Source organism: Callionymus lyra, chromosome 11 (assembly GCF_982586985.1).
Source record: "Callionymus lyra chromosome 11, fCalLyr1.hap1.1, whole genome shotgun sequence".
Taxonomy (NCBI): Eukaryota; Metazoa; Chordata; class Actinopteri; order Syngnathiformes; family Callionymidae; genus Callionymus; species Callionymus lyra.
Window position 1 is genome coordinate 2,395,278 of NC_141828.1, and position 16,322 is coordinate 2,411,599.

General features: G+C 40.9%; 1 protein-coding gene across 1 annotated transcript; it reads left to right on the top strand.

The window, feature by feature from the left end:
* Positions 1-424: 424 nt before the first annotated feature.
* Positions 425-1,162, top strand: olig3 (oligodendrocyte transcription factor 3). Its single transcript, XM_087803248.1, has one exon. It carries the CDS (start codon positions 425-427, stop codon positions 1,160-1,162), a length of 738 nt encoding a protein of 245 aa, XP_087659374.1.
* Positions 1,163-16,322: the final 15,160 nt, after the last annotated feature.

Genomic DNA, 16,322 nt, shown 5'->3' on the forward strand with positions numbered 1-16,322 from the left:
AGGAGAAGAGGAGAAAGAGAAAGAGAAAGTGGAGAAGGAGAGAGAGAAGGAGAAGGAGGAAGAGGAGTAAAAGGAGGAGAAGAAGGAGGAGGAGAAGGAGGAAGAGGAGGGAGAGGATTAGAAGGAGGAGGAGAAAGAGAAAGTGGAGAAGAAGGAGGAGGAGAAGGAGGAGGAGGAGAAGGAGGCTCGCTGTGGCCTCCAGCCTCGCTGTGACAAAGCCCGTCAATGGTCACTGGGACTCTCCTCGCTGCTCCTCCTCTGGTGACGCGTCATCATCTCAGGCCTCATGAATAGCAAAGAAGCTTTTGTGTGTCATGTGTATAAATACCAGCGAGCAGGAGGTTCACCAGCAGAGAGGAGAGGAGGAGGAAGGAGCGAGAGAAGGAGCGAGAGAAGGAGAGAGAGAGAGACACCTCCACATAAAATGCATTCTGACTCCAGCGCGAGCAGCAGATCCTCCTCCCCGGACATGGACTCCCTGTTCCTGCGAGAACACCTGCACCAGGTGGGCTCCTCCGTGTCCTCCACCAGCAGCGACCCGCGCCACAAGATCAGCGACCTCCTGCGGTGCCCGGACCCCCGATCCCTGGAGGGCAAGCTGAAGCTGAAGAAGCAGGTGACGGAGGAGGAGATGTTCCAGCTGCGCCTCAAGATCAACGGCCGCGAGCGCAAGCGCATGCACGACCTCAACCTGGCCATGGACGGCCTGCGCGAGGTCATGCCGTACGCGCACGGACCCTCGGTCCGGAAGCTGTCCAAGATCGCGACCCTGCTGCTGGCGCGGAACTACATCCTGATGCTGACCTCCTCCCTGGACGAGATGAAGCGGCTCGTGGGCGAGATCTACGGGGGCCAACACTCCGCCTTCCACTGCGGCTCGGTCCCGGGGCCTCACGCCGCAGGGCCCGCGCCCGGCGCGCACCACCCGCTCCTCGGGAGCGCGCTCAGCTCCTCCACCACCTCCACCTTGTCGGGCGCGCTCCCGGGGCTGTCGTCCCTCAGGGGCCCCCACGGCCTGATGAAGGGGGCCCCGCCCGCGCCGCCGCTGCCGCTGGGCCCCGGGTTCCAGCACTGGGCCGGGCTCCCGTGCCCGTGCACCATCTGCCAGGTGCCGCCGCCGCACCTGACGAGACTGTCGGAGGTGAAGGACTCGCTGAAGTGAGATGTTGGTGCTTCTCACGTTTCCTTGTAACAAGGACTTTGAAGCATCTCTGCATGAACCTCTTCATTTGTGACGTGAACACAAGAATGATTTGCGTGCCTTGTAACAAGGACCTCTAGCCTGTTTTTTAATTGTTGTGTAAACATCTTGCATGAACCTTCATGATCGACCCTCAGCATGTTGTGAACAGAGACCCCCGTGTTTTATTTTTGTACATTGTTGACAAATATTTATTATCGCCCAGAGATCCTGGATGGAATTTCAATAAAAATGAAAATTATAAATCAAACATTTCTCCTTCTTCTTGTTTTTGATCCGCATTTATGTCTCAGCGCAGGCCCGCCGAGTTTAAATTAAATAAACATAAACTATTAGAGAAAATTAAATCACGACCGAGTTCGTTTGACACGAAATAAATTGTTGTGATTTAATTAAACTCGCGATTGTTTTTAACAAAATTCTCATTTACGCGCAACAGAAAAACACACACGAGGCCCTTGTTGTGTTATTTAGCATTTTAGTTTGAGTAAGATTCGTAAAAATAAACGCCTTTTCTTATTGCGTCACAAACTTATGTAAATAAACTTTATTATATCGTGTGAATTTATTTGATTTTTTGTTGATAATTAATCAACTTTATTTATAAAGCACTTGTAAAAACAACAGTCGATACAAAGTGACATAAAAGTGCAAAGAAGGCTCAGTGAAAACACACACAGATAAAACTATATCAAATAAAACAAGTAAAAAGCACTAAAAACAGCGTTTTTATCGTGCTGTGTTTAAAGCCAGAGAATAAAAGTGTGTTTCAAGATTTAAAATTGTTGAGACGTTTATTTTTCTAAATGTGAATCTGACTCGATGAAAACATACATTAAAAGAGGAAAAGTAAACAATAAGAAATAAAGATGGTTGAACTTCCATGAAAGACGAACCTGGATTTGAACCAATGACTTGATACAAATGTTTCCGGGAAATAATGCTCGATCAGCAATAAATGTTTTTCTGGGCCGACATTAAATAAATCTCTCCGGTACTCGCTGTTTTTCTGGAGGAAAATCTTTTATATCAGGACAAAAAAGACGTTAAATTTATGTATTAAATTAAATGTTTTCCAATGAAGGTTCCTTTATTTTAAATTGAAAACTTTATTTTAGGAGACACATGTTCTTCTATACAAAAGGCCTCAAACAATAAAACTGTTTTTGTTTTTTTTTACCTCAACAGTCTTTTTTCTCACCGCGTTAAAGCTGCAGTTTTGGAGGCAAAAGACGTTTCAGTAAAAGCAGCGGGTGGTCATAATGTTTTGGCTCGTCAGGCGACCCTTTTATTTCCAGGAGCGACGCATCAGATTAACATGAGCAGCACGAGCTCACAGCATGTGGTCCTCTGCTGCAACACAAGTGCATTTGTTCTATTGATTTGCTCTTGATTTCCCCAAAAATCTATCGTTTGCAACAATAAAAATATAAACTTTTCGCAACAATTAAACAAAATCAAATCCTTTCGCTCTTTAAATGAACTCTTGATTTATTCATATTGATATATAACAATATATATATAACAATAACTTCAAAGAGTTAAAATGATGAGAAACAAGAGGAAAAATGAGATAGAAATGTTTATTTTAAACGTCCTCGTTGAATAGTTAATAATGGAATGAAAAACACTCAAAGGCCACAAATGTAACAAAACAAAAGACAATCTTCGCTCAAAGACCTTTAAAAAAAATCTAAAATAGTTTATTTTATGTCAACTTTTAAACGATGTTGTTAATTTATTTTTATTGTTTTATTCAATTCAATAAATGGTTTATTGAAGGGTAGATTTTTCTTTTGTAAATATTTAAATCTTTTTTTTAAACGAATTAAATTATTTTTTGTCGCAGTTACAAGTTTACAGTTTGATTTTCTAATTTCAATCATGAAAAATAAATAAACTAAATTCATAGTCTTAGAAATACACTAAATAAATGTTGGTATAATAGAGTCTCCAGACAAAACCAACGGAGCTCAGAGCTACTGATCAAACTTTCAACCAATCATTCGACGACATCAAACAATCAAGTAGATCTTATCTTATCTCTAGTTAGTAATGTCTGCGAATATATAACATTTTATATTGAATTTAAAAGACTTTAAACAAGAAATTATTGAATTCATTAAATGTATTCTAGAAAATGTAAAAAAAGAAAATCAAACTCTGTGTCAATTTAAACCTTTCATTATGGAAATGATTTATTTTAACGATTAAAAAAGAATGAAATGCTTAAAAATGTAAAGTAAATGTTAATGTTTAAAAAAGTGTCAACATTTTGAAACGTTAAATTCATTCATTCCTACGATAACATGATGATCTTCTAAGAACAAAACCAAGACAAAGACGTCAAACAAAAAACATTTTAATTCCATCATTGAAGTGACACGAAAACACACAAACACAAACACACAAACACACAAACACACAAACACACAAACACACAAACACACAGACACACAGACGCACAAACACACAGACACACAGACACACACACACACACACAAACACACAGACACACACACACACACACACACACACAGACACACACACACACACACAAACACACACACACACACACACACACAGACACACATACACACACAAACACACAGACACACACACACACAGACACACAGACACACACACACACACACAAACACACAAACACAAACACACACACAGACACACACACAAACACACAAACACAAACACACACACAGACACACACACAAACACACACACACAAACACACAAACACAAACACACACACACACACATACACACACACACACACACAGACACACACACACACAGACACACACACACACACATACACACACACACACACACACACACAGACACGCACACACACAGACACACAAACACACAGACACACAGACACACAGACACACAGACACACAGACACACAGACACACACACACACAAACACATACACACACACAGACACACAAACACACACACACACAAACACATACACACACACAGACACACACACACACACAGGCACACAAACACACAAACACAAACACACAAACACAGACGTGATCTTGAGGGACACGTCGGTCTGGACGTCCCTCGGGTCTCGACACCATGTTTGTGCGGATCAAGCAGTTAATGGTCCTCCAGGGACCAGGACCAGGAACCGCAGGATTACGCGACACACGAGCAGATTATCTCCCTGGACTCATGCAAATGAGTGGATTTAGAAATGTGGCGAGAAGTTTGTGGCAGAAGTTGTCAAAGAGTTTCCTGTGATTTGTTTGCGAGGCAGATGGGATGTAAATGAAGCTTCTTTAAAGCCGCTCGCCGAGGACGCCGGCGTCAGTTAATCGTGGTGAGTTTGGGGTAATTACTTCAGCTTTATTATTCCGGGCTTTCAAAGGACTCGGCCTCTTCAATGGACCCAGAAATACTTGTTAATTCTGGCTAATTATCTGGAGCGAGAGCCGCGGCGACTGCTGCTCGAGGACATCATTTGTACGTAACATGCAAATGAGTGACAGGAAGTGAACTGCATGTTAATGTTGCTAACGCCGATGCTATCCGTCTTCAAACCTGCAGCAGGAGGTGACGATGGATCAGTGCTACATGTGATCATCCATCACCGCGACAGGCCTTAACGATCTCTAATTATGTTAATCCAACATTCGTCTCTTTGATGAAGACACACAAGGAAACAGATCCAGACATTCATCCGTTTGAAGTGTTTCTGTTTATCTGATGGAAGATCCTTCGTTTCTCTTCTCGCTCAGAGTCTGTCGCTGCTGTGACGCCTCACGACTGTCTGTGGGTCACGGGTTCAACTCCCTCGTCCCCCTGCTGCGAGCTTTCCAGGGTGTCCCCTGACTCTCACCCTTATGTAAGTAAGTAATATTTATTTATATAGCGCTTTTCGAGACCAGGGTCACAAAGCGCTTTAACAATCAAAACAATACTCAAAACAGTACATACTTTAAAGATCAAGATAATACTGAGAACAACACAGGAGTTCGAGAAATTCAAGGAAAAGCCTGAACAAATAGAAACGTCTTAAGATGTTTCTTAAAGGAGTCAGTAGATCATCAAGCGCAAAGAGAGAGAAGATCGTTCCAAAGCTTAGGAGCAACAGTCTGAAAAGATTTCTCTCCTCTGGTCCTGAACCGTGTGCGTGGAACCATAAGTAGATTCTGATCCACAGACCTCAGAGCCTGAGCTGGGGTGTAAGGCTGGATCAGATCACTGATGGAAGGTCTGACCATGAATAGATCTGAAAGTAAGAACCAGAATTTTAAAATGATCCTGAAAGAAACTGGAAGCCAGTGAAGAGTTTTAAGGATCGGAGAAATGTGAGTTCTTTTACTAGAGCGGGTCATCCAAAGTACCCGGAGTAAACCCAGGGAACACGGGGCGAACAAACTCCACACAGAAAGGTCATAAATTGGCTCCATCGTGACCTGGAAGTGAACCAACGACCTTCTTGCTGTGATCGAACCACTGCACCACCGTGAACCCTGTACGTCATATTTATTTATTTCTACTTACGGGTCAAGAATCTCAGAAGGTCACGGGTTCAAATCCCTGATCTCCCTGCGACTGTGGGGGGCCGAGCTTTCCAGGGTGTCCCCTCTCTCTCTCGAGACCTACTGGTTCATAGTTGACTTTCATGTTGTTTCGCGCAGTTTTCCAATGATGTGAAAATTAACCATAAATGAAAATTATTCAGAAATGTATTCACTTTTATTTGGTCTAAAAATGTAACAAACCTAAAACAATCTTTGCTCAAAGGCCTCTGAACGTCCACCGGTTTGAAAATAAGATAAGAAAACATTTGGTCTGTATTTTAAGTTTGTTTTGTTTGTTTGTTTGTTTGTATCAGAAGCTAAAACAATGATATCAGAATCAGACGTTTATTGTCAGTTATTGTTTGCTTCTAGAAATGAGTTGTTCTTCAGGTAAATATTGTGATTTAGATGTTAAGTTAAGTTAAGTGAAGGAACGTTTAATAATTTAAAAGGTTTAATTCTACGATGAATGAATACAATCAAAATGAAAGATTACCAACAATTGTTAAAAAACTATTTTTAATAATTATAGTTTCATGGATACTTTGTTGATTTTACTTTTTCTGGTTAACAAAGTAGATGTTGCTGCTGAGCTAATGGCTACGTTAAAGTCTAACACTATGGAACTCAATGTGCAGCAGGAATAAAATTGATGACATTTTTATATCGTTTATTGTATTTTTATATATTAAAGTCTGTATTGTTGAGTAAATAACGTTACAGATTGAAAACAACAAAGATTGCGTCACAATGTTTACATTTTGTGTTTTAAACAGACGTTTAATATCTGGATTTAATTCCTTTAAACCTGTTATTTATCACGATTCTATTGAAACACAACGATTAGAAGATGATTTTCATCATGAAATCATTTTTAAAAATGATTCTATGATGGGATGGAAAACGTTCTTCAGTTTCTTCCTCGTACAGAACGAATCACATTCATGACGTTTATAGAAGGTGTTTCTGAACATCGTGACGTCGCTGGAGGATCAGGAGCTGAAGCCTGAGGCACAAAATAAATGTTGCTGGAACAAGATCTGGAACAAAAGCACTTGAGGGTAAGTTATGGAGGAGCTGACAGGCTGATTATGACCGCCTGCTCGTCTTCTGTGTGCGACCGCATCCAGGGAAGCAGGTGCGGAGGACGAGCACCTCGCCGGGCCCTCGGGGCGGGGAGGCCCCGGGGCCCCCGTCCACCTCAGCTGATTGCACTGATGTTTGGAGCCAAACGCAAATTCATCGCAGCTCATTTGCATGTTAATCACTGTAGTGACGCCACTCTTTGTCCAGGCAGAGCGAGTTGAACAGACACGAGGTTTTTGTTTCCGGACGAACTCTGAGGGCCACGTTAGCAAGATGTCCAGCAGATCCACGTTAGCAAGATGTCCAGCAGATCCACGTTAGCAAGATGTCCAGCAGATCCACGTTAACAAGATGTCCAGCAGATCCACGTTAGCAAGATGTCCAGCAGATACACGTTAGCAAGATGTCCAGCAGATCCACGTTAGCAAGATGTCCAGCAGATCCACGTTAGCAAGATGTCCAGCAGATCCACTTTAGCAAGATGTCCAGCAGATCCACGTTAGCAAGATGTCCAGCAGATCCACGTTAACAAGATGTCCAGCAGATCCACGTTAGCAAGATGTCCAGCAGATCCACGTAAGCAAGATGTCCAGCAGATCCACGTTAGCAAGATGTCCAGCAGATCCACGTTAGCAAGATGTCCAGCAGATCCACGTTAACAAGATGTCCAGCAGATCCACGTTAGCAAGATGTCCAGCAGATCCACGTTAGCAAGATGTCCAGCAGATCCACGTTAACGAGATGTCCAGCAGATCCACGTTAGCAAGATGTCCAGCAGATCCACGTTAGCAAGATGTCCAGCAGATCCACATTAGCAAGATGTCCAGCAGATCCACGTTAACAAGATGTCCAGCAGATCCACGTTAGCAAGATGTCCAGCAGATCCACGTTAGCAAGATGTCCAGCAGATCCACTTTAGCAAGATGTCCAGCAGATCCACGTTAGCAAGATGTCCAGCAGATCCACGTTAGCAAGATGTCCAGCAGATCCACGTTAACAAGATGTCCAGCAGATCCACGTTAGCAAGATGTCCAGCAGATCCATGTTAGCAAGATGTCCAGCAGATCCACGTTAGCAAGATGTCCAGCAGATCCACGTTAGCAAGATGTCCAGTAGATCCACGTTAGCAAGATGTCCAGCAGATCCACGTTAGCAAGATGTCCAGCAGATCCACGTTAGCAAGATGTCCAGCAGATCCACGTTAGCAAGATGTCCAGCAGATCCACGTTAGCAAGATGTCCGGCAGATCCACGTTAACAAGATGTCCAGCAGATCCATGTTAGCAAGATGTCCAGCAGATCCACGTTAGCAAGATGTCCAGCAGATCCACGTTAGCGAGATGTCCAGCAGATCCACGTTAACAAGATGTCCAGCAGATCCACGTTAGCAAGATGTCCAGCAGATCCATGTTAGCAAGATGTCCAGCAGATCCACGTTAGCAAGATGTCCAGCAGATCCACGTTAGCAAGATGTCCAGCAGATCCACGTTAGCAAGATGTCCAGCAGATCCACGTTAGCAAGATGTCCAGCAGATCCACGTTAACAAGATGTCCAGCAGATCCACGTTAGCAAGATGTCCAGCAGATCCACGTTAACAAGATGTCCAGCAGATCCACGTTAGCAAGATGTCCAGCAGATCCACGTTAGCAAGATGTCCAGCAGATCCATGTTAACAAGATGTCCAGCAGATCCATGTTAACAAGATGTCCAGCAGATCCACGTTAACAAGATGTCCAGCAGATCCACGTTAGCAAGATGTCCAGCAGATCCACGTTAACGAGATGTCCAGCAGATCCACGTTAACAAGATGTCCAGCAGATCCATGTTAACAAGATGTCCAGCAGATCCACGTTAACAAGATGTCCAGCAGATCCACGTTAGCAAGATGTCCAGCAGATCCACGTTAGCAAGATGTCCAGCAGATCCACGTTAGCAAGATGTCCAGCAGATCCACGTTAGCAAGATGTCCAGCAGATCCACGTTAGCAAGATGTCCAGCAGATCCACGTTAACAAGATGTCCAGCAGATCCACGTTAGCAAGATGTCCAGCAGATCCACGTTAGCAAGATGTCCAGCAGATCCACGTTAGCAAGATGTCCAGCAGATCCACGTTAGCAAGATGTCCAGCAGATCCACGTTAACAAGATGTCCAGCAGATCCACGTTAGCAAGATGTCCAGCAGATCCACGTTAGCAAGATGTCCAGCAGATCCACGTTAACAAGATGTCCAGCAGATCCACGTTAGCAAGATGTCCAGCAGATCCATGTTAGCAAGATGTCCAGCAGATCCACGTTAGCAAGATGTCCAGCAGATCCACGTTAGCAAGATGTCCAGCAGATCCACGTTAGCAAGATGTCCAGCAGATCCACGTTAGCAAGATGTCCAGCAGATCCACGTTAGCAAGATGTCCAGCAGATCCACGTTAGCAAGATGTCCAGCAGATCCACGTTAACAAGATGTCCAGCAGATCCACGTTAGCAAGATGTCCAGCAGATCCAAGCTCGTCAGCAGAAGTCAACCCTCGACAGAAGTGAGAATATTCCAGTTAATTCCAGCGTCTAAATTACATCTTTTTACACGACAGCTGAACTTTCATTTTACACACAATCATTGTTGACAGCAAATAATTCTTGATACTATTTTAATCACATTTCTTTACTTCGTCTCGTTAAAGTCCAGATAAGATGCCGTTCTTTCCCGACACATCTGCTACATTAAAATAAGTAGAAGTTTCTTCATTGACTTTTATTATTATGATCTTTTTAACAACATTTATTCATAACACGCTAGAAAAAAACTGTTCAAAATTTGAAGAAGAAGTTGTTTGTCTTCGTCGTTCATGAATAATTAAATATGATGACATGAAACGGTAAGAAACGATACAGTTCAGTTCAGTTAGATATGATACATGACGTACACAGATATGAATGAGATACACAACGTTACTGGGCAGTAATATAATGAACCATGTCATATGGTAGACACAACATAATACGACACGACACGACACGACACGACACGACACGACACGACACGACACGACACGACACGATACGATACGATACGATACGATACGATACGATACGATACGATAAGCCACGATACGATACGATACGATACGATACGATAAGCCACGATACGATACGATACGATACGATACGATACGATACGATACGATACGATACGATAAGCCACGATACGATACGATACGATACGATACGATACGATACGATACGACACGATACGATACGATACAGTGCGATAGGATAGGATAGGATACAACACGGCACGACAAGACACAATGCAATACGATACGATACGATACAATGCAATACGATATGACACGACTTTGATACAGTGCGGTGCGATGCAATACGATACGTTATGATATGATACAGTGCGACACAATACAATGCAATACAATCCGATGCAGTGCGATACGAAACAGTGCGATGCGATACGACACGACACGATACAGTGCGGTGCGATGTAATACGATTCATTACGATATGATACAGTGTGATACGATACGACACGACACGATACAGTGTGATACGATACGATACAGTGTGATACGATACGACACGACACGATACAGTGTGATACGATACGATACAGTGTGATACGATACAGTGTGATACGATACAATACAGTGTGATATGATACGATACAGTGTGATACGACACGACACGACACGACACGATACGATACGATACGATACGATACGATAAGCCACGATACGATACGATACGATACGATACGATAAGCCACGATACGATACGATACGATACGATACGATACGATACGATACGATACGATACGATACGATACGATACGATACGATACGATACGATACGATACGATACGATACGATACGATAAGCCACGATACGATACGATACGACACGATACGATACGATACAGTGCGATAGGATAGGATAGGATACAACACGGCACGACAAGACACAATGCAATACGATACGATACGATACAATGCAATACGATATGACACGACTTTGATACAGTGCGGTGCGATGCAATACGATACGTTATGATATGATACAGTGCGACACAATACAATGCAATACAATCCGATGCAGTGCGATACGAAACAGTGCGATGCGATACGACACGACACGATACAGTGCGGTGCGATGTAATACGATTCATTACGATATGATACAGTGTGATACGATACGACACGACACGATACAGTGTGATACGATACGATACAGTGTGATACGATACGACACGACACGATACAGTGTGATACGATACGATACAGTGTGATACGATACAGTGTGATACGATACGATACCGTGTGATATGATACGATACAGTGTGATACGATACGACACGACACGATACAGTGTGGTGCAATAGGGTATGATACAGTGCGATACGCTATGACACAACACGATACAGTGCGATGCGATGCAATACGATACGATACAGTACGATACAGTGCGATATGATACAATGCGATATGGTATGGTTGACACGATACGATACAATACGACTGAGTCTGATACAATACGATACGATATGATACAGTTCAATACAATGAGATGATATGTTACATATGAGATGATATATGTATATGTATGTATATGTTAATGTATATGTATATATATATATATATATATATATATACATATATATGTATATATATATATATATACATTCGTATACGTATGTATATATATATATATATATACATATATATATATATATATGTATATATATATATATGTATATATACATATATATAGACGTATCGTATCGTATATACAGAGGATGAAGATGCTTTTACTTTTTAATATTTAGATGTGAGTGAAGCATGTGTTGATTGATATACAAATACACAACTGTCGCTTTATTGATGACATGTGACAAAAGACATGTCAGCGAGATGATTGACAGGTAGAGAGTGGGTTGCTCTTTAAATACTAATTGATTTTTGACTGATCAATAATTACAATCAATCAGATTTTCATCACACAACGTTTACACACACATGCTAAAAATGTGTCAGCATTTCATGTCATGGAGCCATTTGTTTTAGTGTGTGTGTCTGTGTGTGTAGGTTTGTGTGAGTGTTTGTGTGTATGTGAGTGTAGGTTTGTGTGAGTGTTTGTGTGTATGTGAGTGTATATGTATGTGTGTGTGTATGTATGTGTGTGTGTGTGTTTGGTGCTCCTGCAGTGAAAGACAGATGGTGTTCAGTGTTTGCTCATAAATGTTCTCTGCGAGTGTGTGTGTGTGTGTGTGTGTGTGTGTGTGTGTGTGTGTGTGTGTGTGTGTGTGTGTGTGTGTGTGTGTGTGTGTGTGTGTGTGTATGTGTGTGTGTGTGTGTGTGTGTGTGTGTGTGTGTGTGTGTGTGTGTGTGAGTGTGTGTGTGTGTGTGTGTGTGTGTGTGTGTGTGTGTGTGTGTGTGTGTGTGTGTGTGCGTTAAATGTCCTGTCGTTCACTGAGACTCCCTGTGATCGTCCTGCTCGTCTTCGTCACCAACTGTCCTTGATTCTCCAGTTAAATCATCGACTCAGGAAACAAGTTGTGAAAATCACATATAAAACAATCTCATATCTTACATATCATCTCATAGGTAACATATGAGATGATATGTAACATATCATCTCATATGTAACATATGAGATGATATGTTACATATCATCTCATATGTTACATATCATCTCATATGTTAAATATCATCTAATTTGTAAAATATCATCTCATATGTGACATGACATCATAGTTTGTTTCTAATTTAAATTAATAATTACTTAGTTATTAAATTTCTCTCAACTCCTGTTCTGTATATGTGTCTATGTGTGTGTGTCCATGTGTGTGTGTGTCTGGCAGAGTGTTGTGTAACAGGCTCCTCAGGAGGTCAGTTCAGGCAACAAAGTGCAACATGCTTGTGAGGAAAGTGAGTGAAGACGAGAACAAACACAAACAAAGACATCAAACCTTGGAGGAAAAAACAAACACGTTTGGCATCAGTGAGGCGACGACTCACTGAACCTGAACCAAGTTTGTTTTGGCAACTGAAGGTTGAAGAAACACAGAGAACATGCTTCACAGCAGTGGCTGCTGCACAACAGACTAGGTGGCGCTATTTTACATTTTCTTTAGCTCTGAGAGAGTCAGTCGGAAATAAAGTCCTTAAACTTTATATTATTACTCTATATGTTTGAGCTAATGATGGATTATAATGTTTATTATGTTTCTTGTTAAGATACAAATGAAAACATATTTTAATTCAACTTTAACATACAACAAAAAGAATAAACGAATACTATACTATTTAAAAACGAAGTAAATATATTAACATACTGCTCCAGAACATCAGAGACACTTTCTTCACACTCATCACAAACACAAACACAAACACACACTCAAGTCAGGAGGTCAGAATAAAACTATGATCCAATGATGTAGAAATATTTCATATTAATCTGTTTTATTTATTTATTATTTATTTTATGTTATTCTTTTTGTTTGCTTGATCAATTTTAAAAGTTTTGTTATTGAATAATAATATTGAAAAATAATAATGTATTTTTGATCGAAGCATCATTGAACAATGAAGGTTCATCAGTGAAGGTAAGTAAGTAAGTACTTTGTATTTATATAGAACTTTTCCAGACCAGGGTCACAAAGAACTTAAACAATCAAAACAATATTCAATAAAAGTATATACTTTAAAGATCAAGATAAAACTGAGAACACAACAGGAGTTCCAGAGAATCAAGGAAAAGCTCAAATAAAAGTGTCTTGAGATGTTTCTTGAAGGAGTCAGTAGATCATCAAATACACATGTTTCTTGAAGGAGTCAGTAGATCATCAAACACAGATGTTTCTTGAAGGAGTCAGTAGATCATCAAACACAGATGTTTCTTGAAGGAGTCAGTAGATCATCAAACACACATGTTTCTTGAAGGAGTCAGTAGATCATCAAACACAGATGTTTCTTGAAGGAGTCAGTAGATCATCAAACACACATGTTTCTTGAAGGAGTCAGTAGATCATCAAACACAGATGTTTCTTGAAGGAGTCAGTAGATCATCAAACACAGATGTTTCTTGAAGGAGTCAGTAGATCATCAAACACAGATGTTTCTTGAAGGAGTCAGTAGATCATCAAACACAGATGTTTCTTGAAGGAGTCAGTAGATCATCAAACACAGATGTTTCTTGAAGGAGTCAGTAGATCATCAAACACACATGTTTCTTGAAGGAGTCAGTAGATCATCAAACACAGATGTTTCTTGAAGGAGTCAGTAGATCATCAAACACAGATGTTTCTTGTAGGAGTCAGTAGATCATCAAACACAGATGTTTCTTGAAGGAGTCAGTAGATCATCAAACACAGATGTTTCTTGAAGGAGTCAGTAGATCATCAAACACAGATGTTTCTTGTAGGAGTCAGTAGATCATCAAACACAGATGTTTCTTGTAGGAGTCAGTAGATCATCAAACACAGATGGTTCTTGAAGGAGTCAGTAGATCATCAAACACAGATGTTTCTTGAAGGAGTCAGTAGATCATCAAATACACATGTTTCTTGAAGGAGTCAGTAGATCATCAAACACACATGTTTCTTGAAGGAGTCAGTAGATCATCAAACACAGATGTTTCTTGAAGGAGTCAGTAGATCATCAAACACACATGTTTCTTGAAGGAGTCAGTAGATCATCAAACACACATGTTTCTTGAAGGAGTCAGTAGATCATCAAACACAGATGTTTCTTGAAGGAGTCAGTAGATCATCAAACACAGATGTTTCTTGAAGGAGTCAGTAGATCATCAAACACAGATGTTTCTTGAAGGAGTCAGTAGATCATCAAACACAGATGTTTCTTGAAGGAGTCAGTAGATCATCAAACACACATGTTTCTTGAAGGAGTCAGTAGATCATCAAACACAGAGATGTTTCTTGAAGGAGTCAGTAGATCATCAAACACACATGTTTCTTGAAGGAGTCAGTAGATCATCAAACACAGATGTTTCTTGAAGGAGTCAGTAGATCATCAAACACAGATGTTTCTTGAAGGAGTCAGTAGATCATCAAACACAGATGTTTCTTGTAGGAGTCAGTAGATCATCAAACACAGATGTTTCTTGAAGGAGTCAGTAGATCATCAAACACAGATGTTTCTTGAAGGAGTCAGTAGATCATCAAACACAGATGTTTCTTGAAGGAGTCAGTAGATCATCAAACACAGATGTTTCTTGTAGGAGTCAGTAGATCATCAAACACAGATGTTTCTTGAAGGAGTCAGTAGATCATCAAACACAGATGTTTCTTGAAGGAGTCAGTAGATCATCAAACACAGATGTTTCTTGTAGGAGTCAGTAGATCATCAAACACAGATGTTTCTTGTAGGAGTCAGTAGATCATCAAACACAGATGGTTCTTGAAGGAGTCAGTAGATCATCAAACACAGATGTTTCTTGAAGGAGTCAGTAGATCATCAAATACACATGTTTCTTGAAGGAGTCAGTAGATCATCAAACACACATGTTTCTTGAAGGAGTCAGTAGATCATCAAACACAGATGTTTCTTGAAGGAGTCAGTAGATCATCAAACACAGATGTTTCTTGAAGGAGTCAGTAGATCATCAAACACAGATGTTTCTTGAAGGAGTCAGTAGATCATCAAACACACATGTTTCTTGAAGGAGTCAGTAGATCATCAAACACAGATGTTTCTTGTAGGAGTCAGTAGATCATCAAACACAGATGTTTCTTGAAGGAGTCAGTAGATCATCAAACACAGATGGTTCTTGAAGGAGTCAGTAGATCATCAAACACAGATGTTTCTTGAAGGAGTCAGTAGATCATCAAACACACATGTTTCTTGAAGGAGTCAGTAGATCATCAAACACAGACGTTTCTTGAAGGAGTCAGTAGATCATCAAACACAGATGTTTCTTGAAGGAGTCAGTAGATCATCAAACACACATGTTTCTTGAAGGAGTCAGTAGATCATCAAACACAGATGTTTCTTGAAGGAGTCAGTAGATCATCAAACACACATGTTTCTTGAAGGAGTCAGTAGATCATCAAACACACATGTTTCTTGAAGGAGTCAGTAGATCATCAAACACAGATGTTTCTTGAAGGAGTCAGTAGATCATCAAACACACATGTTTCTTGAAGAAGTCAGTAGATCATCAAACACAGATGTTTCTTGAAGAAGTCAGTAGATCATCAAACACAGATGTTTCTTGAAGGAGTCAGTAGATCATCAAACACAGATGTTTCTTGAAGGAGTCAGTAGATCATCAAACACAGATGTTTCTTGAAGGAGTCAGTAGATCATCAAACACAGATGTTTCTTGAAGGAGTCAGTAGATCATCAAACACAGATGTTTCTTGTAGGAGTCAGTAGATCATCAAACACACATGTTTCTTGTAGGAGTCAGTAGATCATCAAACACAGATGGTTCTTGAAGGAGTCAGTAGAT